The sequence below is a fragment of the Gallinula chloropus genome (genome assembly GCF_964237585.1).
Source record: "Gallinula chloropus genome assembly, chromosome: 12".
In the NCBI taxonomy this organism is placed as follows: domain Eukaryota; kingdom Metazoa; phylum Chordata; class Aves; order Gruiformes; family Rallidae; genus Gallinula; species Gallinula chloropus.
In genome coordinates this window covers 7,493,075-7,507,263 of record NC_140097.1, presented here as the reverse complement: position 1 = coordinate 7,507,263, position 14,189 = coordinate 7,493,075, and the positions used below count along the sequence as shown (strand labels likewise).

Here is a 14,189-nt window from a genome sequence, read left to right as displayed (position 1 = left end):
TGCTCTGTTACAATGAACACAGCAGAAATGCTCTTCTTGAACAGTGCAGCACACCACTGTTCAGTCAAGCAGAAGTAAAACTCTCTTGCACCACACAAGAAAACTGCAATTTTACAGCCACAGCTTCCCACTGCCACACACAGCACCAAAAAAAGGGTGTGATATTTTTCCACCTGGTTTTGCTTTTCTCCCTCCCCCCCCCACCATTGTGTTAATATATTAACAGAAATCAGGAAGGAAAATGGTTGGCTTGGCAAGCTCTCAATCTTTACAAATGACCTAAAAAACATCTACCTGCACATGGCAGCAATTGGATGGGTTTTAGTAACAAAACATTTTCTTTAATTAGCAGGGGGAAAAAAAAACCCCACGAACTCCCAATGAGCAGACAAACACATTAAACCTGTGCAAACTACAGATCAATAATTCAAGTACCAGGTGAGCCTATGCACTGATTCAACAGTTAATAATAATTTAAGGGGTAGCTAAAAGGCTGCTGGAATAACATCCATTTTGCTGCTTGCTCTCCTAAGACAGCAGTTTGCACTGTCTTTAGACAGACCTGGAGGCATATGTTCACTTTCTTCCGCTCCGTTTCTTCTTTGTTATTTGGGACTTGAAGAACTAAGACCTAATCCTGTGGCAGGGATATTCCTTCCTGATGGCATCTTCCTATCTGTGCCATTTTATTTTTGCTAGTGCAAGAAACCTCAGCCCAGAGCCTGAGGAGCTGATTTATAGGTGATTCCTCCTGATTAATAGACTTTGGATCTATCCCAAGGGAGGGAGCAGGGGAGATTCAGGCTCTACGCAAGTACTCTGCCTACATGAAAGGGTGACAGGGCAGAGCCAGGGACGGCTTTTGAAATAGTAGCTATTGTTATGCTAAAACCAAAAATTAGATGAAAGAGCGATCCCGTATCCCAACAGTTTTAATCCTTTCCATTTCTACATTAACTTGTCCTTGGAATAGAAAGCAATTTGCACAATTAAATAAGACATGTGACAATGCAAGCAGTTCCAGTTCAGCTCCAAGTTCAAGAGCACAGCACATAGCAGGGAAGGAAGAAAAAAAGTAAAAAAGAGAGAGCCAGGGAGGGGAAAAAAATAATCTATTTCTCGATCTAACAACATTAATAACCTCTCCCTGCTAGAAAAAAGGGCACGGTCCTTTCAAACCAACTTACTACCATGCATTTTCTGAACGTGTGACCTGGGATTTTTAACACAAAGTTTGCTGCTCGGTGGTTGGCCCGTAACACTCCCAGACCGGCTCTGATCCAGCTGTGCAGATGATAAAACTATCGCTTGGAAGTTAATTATTTATTGCACACCTCCATAAAGGAGATCAAAATGCAGCTGAGCTCCCTCCAGGCAGTCACTCGGTGTTTGACCTGCCTTCCTCAACCTGAGCAGCAAACCCTGCCCAAACAGTTCAGTATGGCTACAGTTGCCTGGCCTGTTCGCTGCCTGTAGCCAGTACAATAGTGGTGACTGAAGTGACTGCTATTGCTTGGAAAAGAGAGGAAAGAAGCAAAATGGATTTTCTCCCTGCAGAGGAGACTAGATGAAATTAAATTATATTTTCAGGCTCTTCTTGTCAGGATGTGGGATGGAAATTACTTTGTCTTTAGGACCCGTTTAGGTTCTAAGCTGGAACAAGAGTCTTTTCTAGCCCTGGGTCTGTTTTAATTCCATATTGATATGGTTTATATCTTTCAATAACATATCTACAAACGTATCTCAGATGAATTTGAATGGGGCTAAATTGTCACCTCTGTTACTGTGAGCATAACCCAAAGCAGAACACCCCTTTGCCACCAGCAGCTTCTTGCCCTGCTCAGACAACAGCCAGAGATGGCAATGTAACAAAGGGATCTGTACCATGCTGAGACAACCAGTCCTAACAAGCATGACTAATCCTGCTGTCCCTCTGGATTGGTCCTTGCCTGTGCAATCAGAGCTGCTGGCAGAGTTAGAAAGGGAAAACCCTCTGTATTGATAGAAGCAAGGTCAATGACGTAAATGAGAAGTGAAATGGAGGGTCTGGGCCACCAAGGATCCAAACAGAAAAGTATTCTGCACTAAGGGTGAAAAAGAAAGTTTGTTCTATTTATCTTAACTCCAAACTGGAAAGTGTTCAAATACAAACCAGTCTGAACACGCTCAACAGATCAACTGGAGCTTCAATCTTCATTGGCAAGTGGTGCTCAACTAAGTGGCTTCCTAGGTGTCCAACCAGAGAAACGTTCAGATGCTTGGAAATTTCCCTGCCCAGAGGCACCTGCTGCTGAAGCCAGCTGAAGCTCAGAGCTACGTGTTTGCCATATGTGAAAATACGCTAAGGCCAGCAAGCAAGCCCACAGAGCATGAAGCATCACTTGATAGCAAAATAAGCAGTCTCACCCTTCATTCACCTCCTGCAGCCTGAGCAGCAGCACAAGCAGGATGGTGGCTTTGGCTATGGAGACTCCATTGCTGGTGGTAACAAAGCTCAGAAGATGATGGTAAACTCACCTATGGTTTTTAGGGTGATCCTGTTGCTTGAAACAGAATGCTTGAGAACCATGGACTTGTAATTAGCACCAATCAACTGCCCTCAGTGAGAAAATATTCTCTGTTTTCATACCATGCAAACACCAAAGACCACACATACTCCAGACGTTTCCTCTCCTGGTGATGTATGTGAGAATACATTCCAGCTTTAGAGAACTTTTTCTGCCTCAGGTAAAAAGTTGTACGTGAAAGCTACCACTTCTGCACAGTAGAGAGCAACTAGATAATGAACAAAACAATAAATTCCCTCTTTAAGGAAGCAGATAGTAACAACTGAACTGAGCATGTGGCAGAAATGATTCAAGATCATCTTACAGAGAAAATAACTAAATTACTGCACCTCACAACCGCTCGGCACAAAAGCACCATTGAACTGGTACAAAATAGGTTTATGGTACGTCTGACAGAAAGTTGCAGCGCTGAAAATTACTGATACCAGTTCCATAACCCCCTGGTTCTGGAAGAAAAAACCCAACAAACTAGCCCTGTAGAATGACTTAAAAAGAAGCCTGGCAAAACACCCTGGAAAACCACCCTACAAGGGGCTGGGAACTTTGCTAAAGCACATTCCAGTGTTTCATCTACAAGTAGATGCTTATCTGAGCCAGGCTGTGGGTCAAACTGGCACAGGTGTCCCACAGGCACACTGCTGTATGCTGGTGGCATTTCAGCACATCAGGAGCACAGCCAGGGCTGTTGCCTTCAGCGCTGCCTGGGCTAACTGAGCCTATTAGCCTGCAGAGCTCTAGAAGTTGCACTTGCTGAACCTGGCTTCTGCCTCACAAGCCACCTGAGCCCTCAAGCTCCCACTCTTGCTTGCTTGCTATGCATGCAACTTTCAATGAGTAATAGCTGTGAGTATGCCAGCACGTTATCTTCACTCATGTTGTGATACCTACGACATACCACACCAAGAAGAACAATACTGAGATCACCACAGCTTTGTACTGACACTCAGTATAAGATGAGAAAAAAGAATCCCGTTAGATCCTTTACCTAGCAATCATCTATAGAGCTGATGGTCATGACATGGTAATACAAGTATGTGGGAAGAAAAGTCACAGTACAGTCAGAGCATTTATTTTCAGTACTATACCATTGGGTACAGACAGAAACTACCAGTGACACCTCCCTGCTTCTCCCACCTGCCCTTCTTCAGCAAATGTCCACATAGGTGATGTAAAAGTAGATGCAGAATTGCAAGTATATCCATTTAAACTCCAGGAGAATAATTAAACTCTGTTCCCTCACTGAGTTTAAGTAGCTAAACAACAACCAGGCAATCATTTGTCTAGTCACAATCTTGGTCTTCCACCAGTACCATGCTGAATATATTTTCAGTACTACCCACAAAACGTGTGCACCTTGCTTATAACTCACACCAAGAAACTTTCAAACAAAGCAAGAGTTACGGGAACTGTATCACTGGCTGCGATCAAGTGTCTAAGCTGAAGTCAGTATAATACCTTATCTCACTTGACAACACTGCAGCAAGATAGCATAAACATTACAGCCTGATCCCTTTCCCAACTCAGTATGGGAAAGGCTTGTGTTTGACATCCCAGGCCCATTTGACCAAGTACTAGTTGGCTGTCACTGTGCTATTACCTCAATAGGAAGCCAGAAATAGAATTAATTGCATTAGCATATGGCAGTTGTGACGTAACTCTCTCGTTTGGTGGTTTGGGGAGGGAAGGAAACCTGAAATAATTACTATCTGACTATAAATTACAGTTCATATCCTTAAGATGAGAAACTCTTCTGAAGGAAAGAACAAACCCAATGTTTTACCCTGAGGCCAAAAGCAAAGCTGACAGCTTAAACAGACTTTTGAAAGAGCTCATGGATTGCTCAACCTGGAAACAAAGGCTTAGGAAAACCTCCCTGCAGATCATCTACAGCCCCACAGTTACGTGAGACCCAGCAGTACAGAATTTGCCTGAAGACCTGCCTGGAAAACAGACACCTAGAATGTGAAATTCTGCTGGATGAAGGAGGTCAAAACCAAAATAAGGTCACAGTTGGAAGCAAGGCAAACAGTTAAAAAAAAAAAATTAGCAAAAATACAAAAGGGCTGTTGAGTGCAGAAGATCTGGGATTCCACACCATGGACCACTCACAAAAGTACAAACATCAAGTCCTGTGGAAAAGGCATTCCAAGTTTCTGCCTCAAAACTGCTACAAAATAAGAATGTAACACATATAAATCATCTGTAGAAGGAGTACAAAATTTTCTTCCTCCCCCGTTCCCCACCAGTATACACCAGTTCTAACACTGGGTACACACCTTGAACCACAGCTCAGGCAAGAGAAAGAGCTTATCACCTACCTATACCAATGTGAGACCACATTACATGGAAGGGGACAAAGTTATGCTTTAGCCACAGTGCCAGACCCCCAACACATCCTCCCCCTGGTCACGACACTGATAACATAAGAACAAACCCATACCCTGGCACTATCAAGCTTGCCACCCCTCCCCAAGTGCATGGGAGCATGGTGGCAGAACCATCTCCTGATTGTACTGTGGGATCATCAACGACTTCCCATGCAGCTGGGTGGCACCAGGAGAGAGATGACAACCATCTGTAGGGGCTAATTACCATGCAGAAACAAGACCACAGCCATTGAACTGGCAGCACCAGGCTTTTGCTTCTCAAAGATACAGGGCAGCACTCCTCTGCTCTGGTGGCTCCTCTGAGTCACCTTCAGTGGGAAGGGATTATAAAGTTGCTATGAAGGGGTAATCCATTACAAATTACTCATTAATGCAACAACAACAAAAAAATCAGTGACATATTACTGATTATGCCTGTGTCACGCTAGCTTGGTGGCAAGACTTGGTTCACGCTGCCCATCTGTCTAATGCTTTCCACAGCAATCTTCTCAACATAACTCACATACACAGAGCTGCTTCTCTTCTTCTCACCTGGATGAGCGAGACCCACGTGTGTCCATTTCTGGCAGGTACTGGGACGTGCTAAGTGTTTTGGAAAGCAAGCTCAGCAGCTGAGTCACCAGCCTTTCCCACCTCTGCCAGCGGCAGGTGGGGACACAGCCAGCTCTGTGCAGGTAGGATCTGCTCTGTCCTACATTCATCTGAGCCCACTTCCAAAATCTCACCACCTCAGTACAAATTGCTGGAAGGCTTCTTTGCTGGCTACAGCCCCCCTGGCTCTCCTCCAGAAAGAGAAAAAGCTCTAATCATCTTCCTACTAGTTTGGCACCATCTGAGTGTTGCTGCTGCTTCTGCATAAGAAGTTTTGCCAACGGTAGATATTCCCATTTTAAGCGTTCTCATTAAGGAGCCAGAACTTTGTGCAAGATCCTCACATGCAGCCCAGGCATCCAGGGCTACCACCAGCCTCAGAATGGGCATAGCTGACCAGTCACAAGTCATGGGAACAGCAAGCACTCACTATAGATTCAGTTCTCAGTTTATTCGTCTCAGCCATAGATGGGTCTTCAATATACAAGAACTATGAAACATGAGGAAAGAACAGGGAAGTATTTAGCTAACGAAACTGGAAAGAAAACAGAAAGGATGGATGAGGAGAGCAAAGCGAACAAAGGAGGAGCTTTCCAGAAGTCTTCATTCAGGAGTCCTGCTCCAGGGTGACAGTGGAAACTGCAAGTAATTTGTAAAGTTTGGAGCAATAACTTGCTGAGGACACTACTGGGGGGAAATGAGAAAGCTCAACTCTTCCATCTATGCTCACAGCCACGGGGCCGTTGTGGCTCAGTGCCACCAGGCAGGTGGAGGCCACATCTATTTCAGAACAAGGGGTGGCCAACAGGCAGAATGGTTGGGTGAGATTCAGTGAAAGGTTAAAGCCATCACAAAACCCAACGAGCCTGGAAGAGAAGGGAACCCAGAGAAGCCAACAGCCAAAATACATCTATAAACATAACAACGATTAAAAAACATGGGAAATGTGGCAGAGCAAGAAGTGGCCTGAAGTGGTTCATTTAGGTGACGATCAGGGGCAGTGTCCTGTTGGCATCTGGAGCTGGACATCTCTCTGTGAGACCAAACCTCCAGGGTTTCAGGTGGAAAACAGTGGGTAGGGCTCGCTGGTGTGCTCCTGGTGGGAGGTCAGACTGGATGGAGGTCAGAGAGCTGCTACTGGCCTCCCAAAGCTGGCCAGCAGAGCAGACACAGCTCCCCATGACACCGCAGGATGCAGCTACGCGCCTTTTATCATCTGAGTCAGATTGTTCCTCCACGGGGCGCAGGAAAGCTCCGCTCTCCAGCTCTGCAATGACCCACTTCCTTTTTTTCTTTTTTTAGGATCAGAACTTCTTTTCTCTTCCTCCTCCACCTCAAAAAGGCGGATATTTAATAATTTGGATCGGAAGAGCTTGCTATCGCGAAGCGATGGGTGGTAGCGGCACTGCACCTAGTGACATCACACCGTCAGCCTGGCCAATCTTCATCCCACCAGGGCTATTCAGTAAAACACAACTAATTATTCTGCCAGATCCTCGACCAGATGACAAATTGATTCATGGCACTTACTAAAAGAAGGAAAGGAGGAGAAATCGCACCATTTCCTATGACTGAAACTACATTAACCCATTACCCCAAGGAAAACTTTGACAACAGCTTTTATTGCGGTGGCTGAGCTATATGCCAGACAGCCAGAGTGCATTGCCAGGAGACTCCAGTGGTGTGCTATGAAAGTTCATACACAGAGCACAGCCTGCATTCAATATCCATCAGCATTCAACAGCAGAAAGATCTTTTTTCAGAACATCTGCAGAGTGTCTCACGTGTCAGAGGACCGAAAACTGTTAATCAGAAACTGCTAATTAAAACTTAACCAAATCAAATACTTGGGTTTTTAAGCTGACCCGAGGACAGTGAAAACTAAAAGTAACACCAGGGAGACCATGGGAAACAAAAGCCTTTACTCAACCTGTCAGTAAATTCACAAGGGAAACTTTTCCTGGATACTACAAGAAGCCTACAATTACATCATCATGGTAAAGGTACGCTCGTTATGTTGCCTATTAATCATCTGGAGGAAGAAGACAATCAGAAGGCTATTCTTAATAGCACCACTACCCAATGCAGGCTTCCTTGCTGACTGTAGGGTGGGTGCTTAAGATTTCCCTTGCATGAATTTGCTCTTTGACCAAATTCCAATCCCTTCCAGAAGCCTGCAATGAAAACGCACCTTTTCACACGTTCTTCTGACAAAAGAGGGGTTCAACACAACACCCTACAGCTATGACAAACTCCCAAACTCTTATGAAACTCTTCTTCTCTAGTAGGAATGACAGATGCATCCTGTCAAAAACAGTGAGTTCTACTAGATTTTGCATTTTCCCTGCTGATCCAAAGACATGCAAGATACTTCTGGTGGAAAGAAGGTAACCACGGGAGGAACGCCAAGCTTCATTGTTGCCCAACCTGCCCTGCACTTGCTCCTTTAAATGAAGCGACCAAGACTTGTTCACCATGCACGTATGAGCAAAGCAGTATTCCTTTTCAAAAACCTGGACAACTGTAAAAGGGAGAGGGACAGATGGAGGGAAAGAGGACAGGAGGACAAGTAAGACTGTCACACCTATTTGGAACCCTTAAGACTGTATTTGACAGGCTAGACCTCCTCCTTCCACTACACAGCACAGCTGAGAATGGCAAGGAAATGAAGACAAGCAAGAAGCAAAGCATATTGGAACACAGGGTAAAAAGATATACACCATGTAGGTAATATCATGGATGGAGTATTATTCTTATGAATCGTGATCCAGAAGGATAATACCCTAAATGGGAGCTTATAGTGCGATGAAATACAGCAGACTTATAACAGCACAGAGTAAAGTCCACAAGCGAAAGTCAGAAGCCCTCCCAGCTACCTTTGATTCAATGAGTCCTGTGATCTGCTGCTCCATTCCTCCAAGGGCTACTGATGCAATGTGCCAGATTCCGTGTTTCTTTCCAACTGTTCTGAGTCTCCTGCATCTGATCTCAAAGAAGGGAGCAGAAACAGCTGGAAGAGAGAAACCAGAATGGCATAGTCCAGCAGCAACCCTTGGAAGAACAAATAATGACAGCCTTGTGAGAGGTACCATTGTCCCCCAGCACACATGTTTGCATGTGGACATACAGCCACATGTCTTCTAAAAGAAATGCATGTTGCTAGTGCATCAGCTGTCTGGTAACAGAGCACCAGAGCATCTTCTGTCTTAGTGTGATCCCTGCAAGCTGAACAGACCAGCAGCTCAACAGCATGGTCACGATCCAGTCATGGGTGCCAACCGAGTCACGCATACAATCTAAGTTTGTCACCAGACTCCTCCAGTGCTACCTTTACTCCCTGAGCAACTCCACCTACTCTGCAGCACATGAGCGGCTTCCAGCCCACGCAAGGGAAGCCAGTCAAGGTCTACTCTGTTTAGGCTTTAAAGCTCCTGTAGATCTAGCTGCAGGCCAAAGGAGTAGGGTGAAACAGCAGGTGAAATAGGAGACCGAAAGAATAAGCTTCTTCAGAGAGAACTTAGGTATTTGCTGCCAAAGGAGAGGATTAGTTGTGAAAATCAGGAAGTCAAGGAAGTAGAGAGCAGCAGGAAGCCACTGCAGATAATAGGGACAGTAGAAGCAAGGCTATTGCTCACCAAGGCACATGAAGGGGAGATAAAAAGGCTTGGCTCTTTCATATGTGCAAAGACTAGAAAGACAGAGCAAAGAGGTCAGGGAGATGGTGCTGGTGGAGGAAGGGCCAGGAGGAAAAAGAAAGCCTTTGAAAATGAACCATGGAAAAGTGATGAATAAGGGAAGAACTGTCAGGGTTGGTGTTAGGACCTTCTCATTTCCACTAGAAAGAAATTAGACGTTGCAACTCACAACCAGATTTGGGAAGACCAGGAGAACAGTAAGACCAAGACAGAAGGATGTCACTTAAAGGACAGAAACAGAATTTCAGGCAGAGAACAAATCCAACTGGGACGGTCAGGAATTACATACAGGAGAGGACAGAAAGCAAGTTTAAAGCTCGTGGGATATTTAAGGCAAGACAGCCCAAAGGATCTCTTGCCAGCCTTACAGCAGGGATGAAACGGAAACCATAAGACTTCTCCTGACCACAACTTCCTTATGACCGATTACTAGAAAGCACAGGTGCATCGTGTCTCTTCTGGACAGCAACACCACTGCGAGCCCAGCCCTAATGCACGTGGTACCATTTCTAGAGGGGTCATTCAACTCCACATCCCTTCTGCCCCACACAAGCCTGCTGGCTCTTCACTGCAAATCGGTTCCCTTTTGTAAGCGCCAAGTCACAAAGGGCAGTAACAAAACCAGTACCTGGAGTATCGCAAGTCTGCCTGTCCCCAGAAGAGTTGGTTGGAGGTGTCCGGTGTCGATAGACTAGGTGTGGTTTATTGTGCTCTTCTTCATACTCCTGCTCTTCGAGCGATAGCAACGGCTCTACAAAATAGTCCCCATCGTCAGTCTTGAATGTGCCTAGCTGAGAGGGACCAGAGGGGAACAGGCGGTCAGCTTTTGGGTGACTACGGAGCAGGACTACCCAGCAAAGAGAGTAGTTGACAAAGGAGGTGAGCGAGTGCCTAGTTCTGCAGCGACCCCTGTGAAGGCATGGGCTGGAGCTCCAGCTCCCACCGCACTGCTCGCACCCACGCCGGGCTGCTTGAGAGGGGCACGTCTGCCAGATCCCATCCCAGTGACAGGGACATCTATCAAGCCACTGCTGCCCAGGGGAGGGAATATGATGCTGCAGCGTGCTGGAGGCCTCAGTGCAACCCCAGCAGGTTGTACTGGTTTCCATACAGCAGCTCTCCCCAAGACAAGCTTTAAACCCACATGTGAGGACCAGAAGGAGGTGTCCAGACAGGAAAACCCCTGACACTCCGACAACACTGACACTCCAAGTTGCATATGACTACAAACTGGGGGTTTGGTAGGCAAATAAAAGACATCAAAAAGCATCCTACAGCCATCCTAGACAGGGAAGCATGACCAGGAGGAAGGCCTGCCCAGCCCCCATGTGTGCCCTAGCTTGGACCAGGCAGAGGCCAGCAGAGACCTCCCGGAGAGGCACCCCGGGCTGCAGGAAGGCACTAGGGTAGCTGGAAGGGTCAGTCCAGGATGAGCCGGGAACCTCTGCTCATCCCTTTCCCGGCATCCCGCCGCAGGGAAGAGTACCAAGAGGGTTAGAGGGGCTGCCGGGCAGCCTGCCTTCACCTCTCCCCGGAGTGCGGGGCGGCTCCGTGGTCACCGCTGCCGGGGAGCCCCAGTCATCCCTTCGCAGCCCTCACCGGCACCCCGGGCGCGGGAGGGTGCCGGTGCCCGGGGCGTGCGCCCGCTGACCTCCCCGGCGGGGTGCCGCTGGGTGGCAGTTTTTCCCCCAAAACCCGCGGAGCAGGAGGCGTTCGCCCCGGTGCCGCAACCCGACGGAAGAATAAAAGCGGGGTGGGAAAAACCCCCGACCAGGACGAACTGCGACCGCCAGCCCCATCCCTCAGCCGGGGGGGGGGCGGGGGGAAAGGGGCCGCCCCCATCCCTCTTGCCCATCCTCCCTCGCCCCGCTCCGCTCCTCCTCCTCCGCGCTCCAGCCCCGCCTCGCCGCTCCGGAGTGCCTGGCGGGGCCGGGACCGGGACCGGGACGAGGGTCTCACCATCCCGGAGCAGAGGCTGATCACGGCGGTGTGCCGCGGGCGGGCGTTGACGTGCCCCCGGTAGAAACAATGCTTCACGTCGGCATCGGCCGCCTCGGCGTAGAGGCGCCGCTGGTCGGCGGCGGGCTCTCCCAGGAGGCTGACGGTGAAGAGGGGGGCGATGAAGGCCGAGCTGGCCGTCAGGTTGAAGAGGAACTGCTGCCCGAAGGCGGAGAGCCTGTAGTGCGCTTTGGGGGAGGCGGCGGCTGTCCAGGCGTCGGGGGCAGCGCTGGTGCTCCGCCGACGCCGCCTGAAGTGGACATCGGTGGGGAAGGGCTCGCCAAACTCATTCACCCGGGTAGGAGTCACGATCTCGTACTCGCTGAGCTTCTCCAGCAGCTTGGCTGCAAGGCAAGCGAAGCACATGTCCCTGAGCGGGGAGGTCGAGTCCCCCCCATCCCCCTCGGGGGGCGGCGGCCCAACACTCCCTCGGCGTGTCGTTTCACACACACCCCCCTCCCTGCCCCCATAGCACCCCTTTACCTTGCCTGGGGTGCAGCTTCTGCCTCCTCGCTCCTATCCTCAAGCCGTCGATGAAGAGCGTGGTGAGTGCCAGCGCCAGCGGCGCCAGCTGCATGGTGCTGCGCGCTGTCCTCGGAGGAGCGCAGCCTTCCCCCGCTCCCCACCGGCTCTTTTCCTCCTTCTTTTGCTCCCCTTCCTTCTTTTTTGTTGGCTTTGCTTTTTTTTTTTTCCGCCCCCTTTCTCTCTTCCCCCCTCCCTTCCCCGCCCCCCCCCGGTGTATTGCCGGAGAAAGGCGCTGGAGCCGGGCGGCGTTAGGGGCGGGCGGGGCGCCGGGGCGCGGGGCGCCAGGGGCCGCGCATGGTGCGCGGCGGCGGAAGGGCCGGGACCGACGGGCCGGGACGGGGGAGCCGGCCGCCCTCCCGCCTGCCTTCTCTCCCTCGCTTTCCGCCTTTTCCCCCGTCGAGCTGGTAGACGGGACGCTCCCGGGAGCCAATTTATGGGCGGTGTTTCGTGGACAAGGCGCTGTTGCGATCCGCCCTGTCGGCGCCAGGGCCAGCCCTCCTTCCCCTTCCACCCCCCCCCACCCCCTTTCCTAACATGTCACTTTCTTTCATTCCCAATGAACGCCGGAATCGCAGGTTTTCGCCAAGAAAAGCTTTCGCTGCGGCTGGACGGGGCGGGCAGGGGGAGCCCCAACCGCGGCCCCGCACCCCCGGCCCGGGCCGGGCCGCCGCTCCCCGCTGGCTCCTTGCAAGGAGTTCGGGAAATGCGAAGTGACCCGGGCTGAGCGGCACCGGCTGCTGCCTGATCTGCCGGGAAGGCGGGGGAAGAGCCACTTTGTCACTCACCGGGAGGATAGCCGAGTTTTCTTTGCGGAGTTGATGGTTCTCTTTCCTCTTAAAGACAGCCCGGCGAGGGTCGAGGAATCCCCCGTGTGACACTTCCACAGCAGTTTACTTCTGCCTTTCTCAGAGATGAGATGCTTAAGGCAACTTTTGTTCAGTTTTGTGCTTTTCAGGCACCCTGAGGTAAAAGAGAGATTATTTCCTTATCAGAGTTTATTTAGTTTTACAATTAAAAGCTTTTGATAAAAAGTTAAGACATCATTTCAATCTAAAGGTACATAAACATTGTCTGCTTCCCTTCCTCAAACCAAAACCCAAACCCTTGGTGTTGATTTTGGTGTTGGGTTTTTTTTTTGGTTGGTTTGTTGAGTGCTGGGGTTGCTTTGTTGCTTTTTTTTTTTTTCTCAAAATGGGCAAAAGATGCAATGAAATTTAAAGACTGTAGGGAAGACAAAAGAAGATACAATTTGGAAGTTCAGATTTGTGCTTCCATAGAAAACATCAAAGCCCTGTACTTTCTTCACACAACTTTGGGACAAAGAACAGAAACACCAGCATTTGTTGCATTTTAAAAAATATATTCAGAATCCACTTCTGGGCAAAATAGCACATCCCAGCTCTTCCAGACTAACTGGAGAAGCCTTACAGACCTCAACCATTAGCAGTAAGTCATTAATGTTGTACAAGGAACATAAAAGTCAAAGTAAGCAAAGCATCACCTGCAAAGCCATGCATCTTAACTCTGCGCTGGCTGCGGAGGGCTGCTAGGCAAGCCCTTGGAGCAGCTCTGTGCAGGAGCCTCCACAGTGATGGAGACCCAAGTCAGCACACCTTTAGGGCAAGGCGTAATGTCACACAACCTCCCAGTGTGGCATTGCGCCCACGCTTACAAACCATGTTTAATTTAAGGTGCTTACAGTAGGATAACTCACCCAGATTCGCTTCAGGCGCTTAGCAAAGCTGGGATGCTTCCAGGCTTTCAGTTGCTTCATGTGTAGTCAGCTCTGACAACAGCGATGGGTCTTCTTGCTGTGTCCAGCCTTAAGGCTGCTGTGAGCAGAGCCACAGCTGCCTGGTGGTCCCCCAGTTCTGGGGAGCAGAGGAGTCTCCCTGCTTCCACAGTGGGTGCATGGGACTGATGGTGTGCCCATTCTGGTAGGTGTTGTGTACTGTCAGGAGTAGCTCTTACCAATAACCAAACGTGGTTATTTCTCCATGCACTGCCCTGTTCATAAGCAAACCTGGACCAGATTTGCTTTTAGTGCCACAGAGGGCTTGCACAGTAACATCTCCCTATCCTCACAGGTAATGGCTTGCTTACATGCACACATTAAGGAAGAAATCCTCAGAAGATGAGCAAGACCCAACTATTACAAAACAACTTCAGTCTGCACAGCCTACTGGGGCTGCCCCATCCATGGCCCACTGAACTATGTCCTGATTGAGTCAGAAAAGCCAAAGTGGTCCTTGAGCTGCTGGATGAACATAAAGGGGAATCTCAACCCAGGCTTCCCTCCAGGCATGTTTTCTCACACTGATTCTTTTCTTCAGGCTTTCTCTGCCCCATCACCAAACAAATGTCTCATTCCAGGAGCAATTCCTGCTCTCTGAGCTACAGTGCTGCTCCACTGGGCTAGCCAGAGC

At 49.1% G+C, this 14,189-nt stretch overlaps 1 protein-coding gene across 1 annotated transcript in view; it reads right to left on the bottom strand.

The window, feature by feature from the left end:
- ADAMTS9 (ADAM metallopeptidase with thrombospondin type 1 motif 9) overlaps nucleotides 1-12,037 on the bottom strand; it is a gene marked incomplete at its 3' end in the record, with an annotated part of 82,651 nt that extends 70,614 nt beyond the window's left edge. Inside the window, exons 1-3 of the mRNA XM_084269466.1 lie at nucleotides 11,722-12,037; nucleotides 11,200-11,582; nucleotides 9,869-10,031 (exon numbers count right to left, since the gene is read on the bottom strand). Of these exons, the coding sequence (XP_084125592.1) occupies nucleotides 9,869-10,031; nucleotides 11,200-11,582; nucleotides 11,722-11,815 (640 nt within the window). The 5' untranslated portion in view covers nucleotides 11,816-12,037. The remainder of the gene's footprint in view (nucleotides 1-9,868; nucleotides 10,032-11,199; nucleotides 11,583-11,721) is intronic.
- Nucleotides 12,038-14,189: the final 2,152 nt, after the last annotated feature.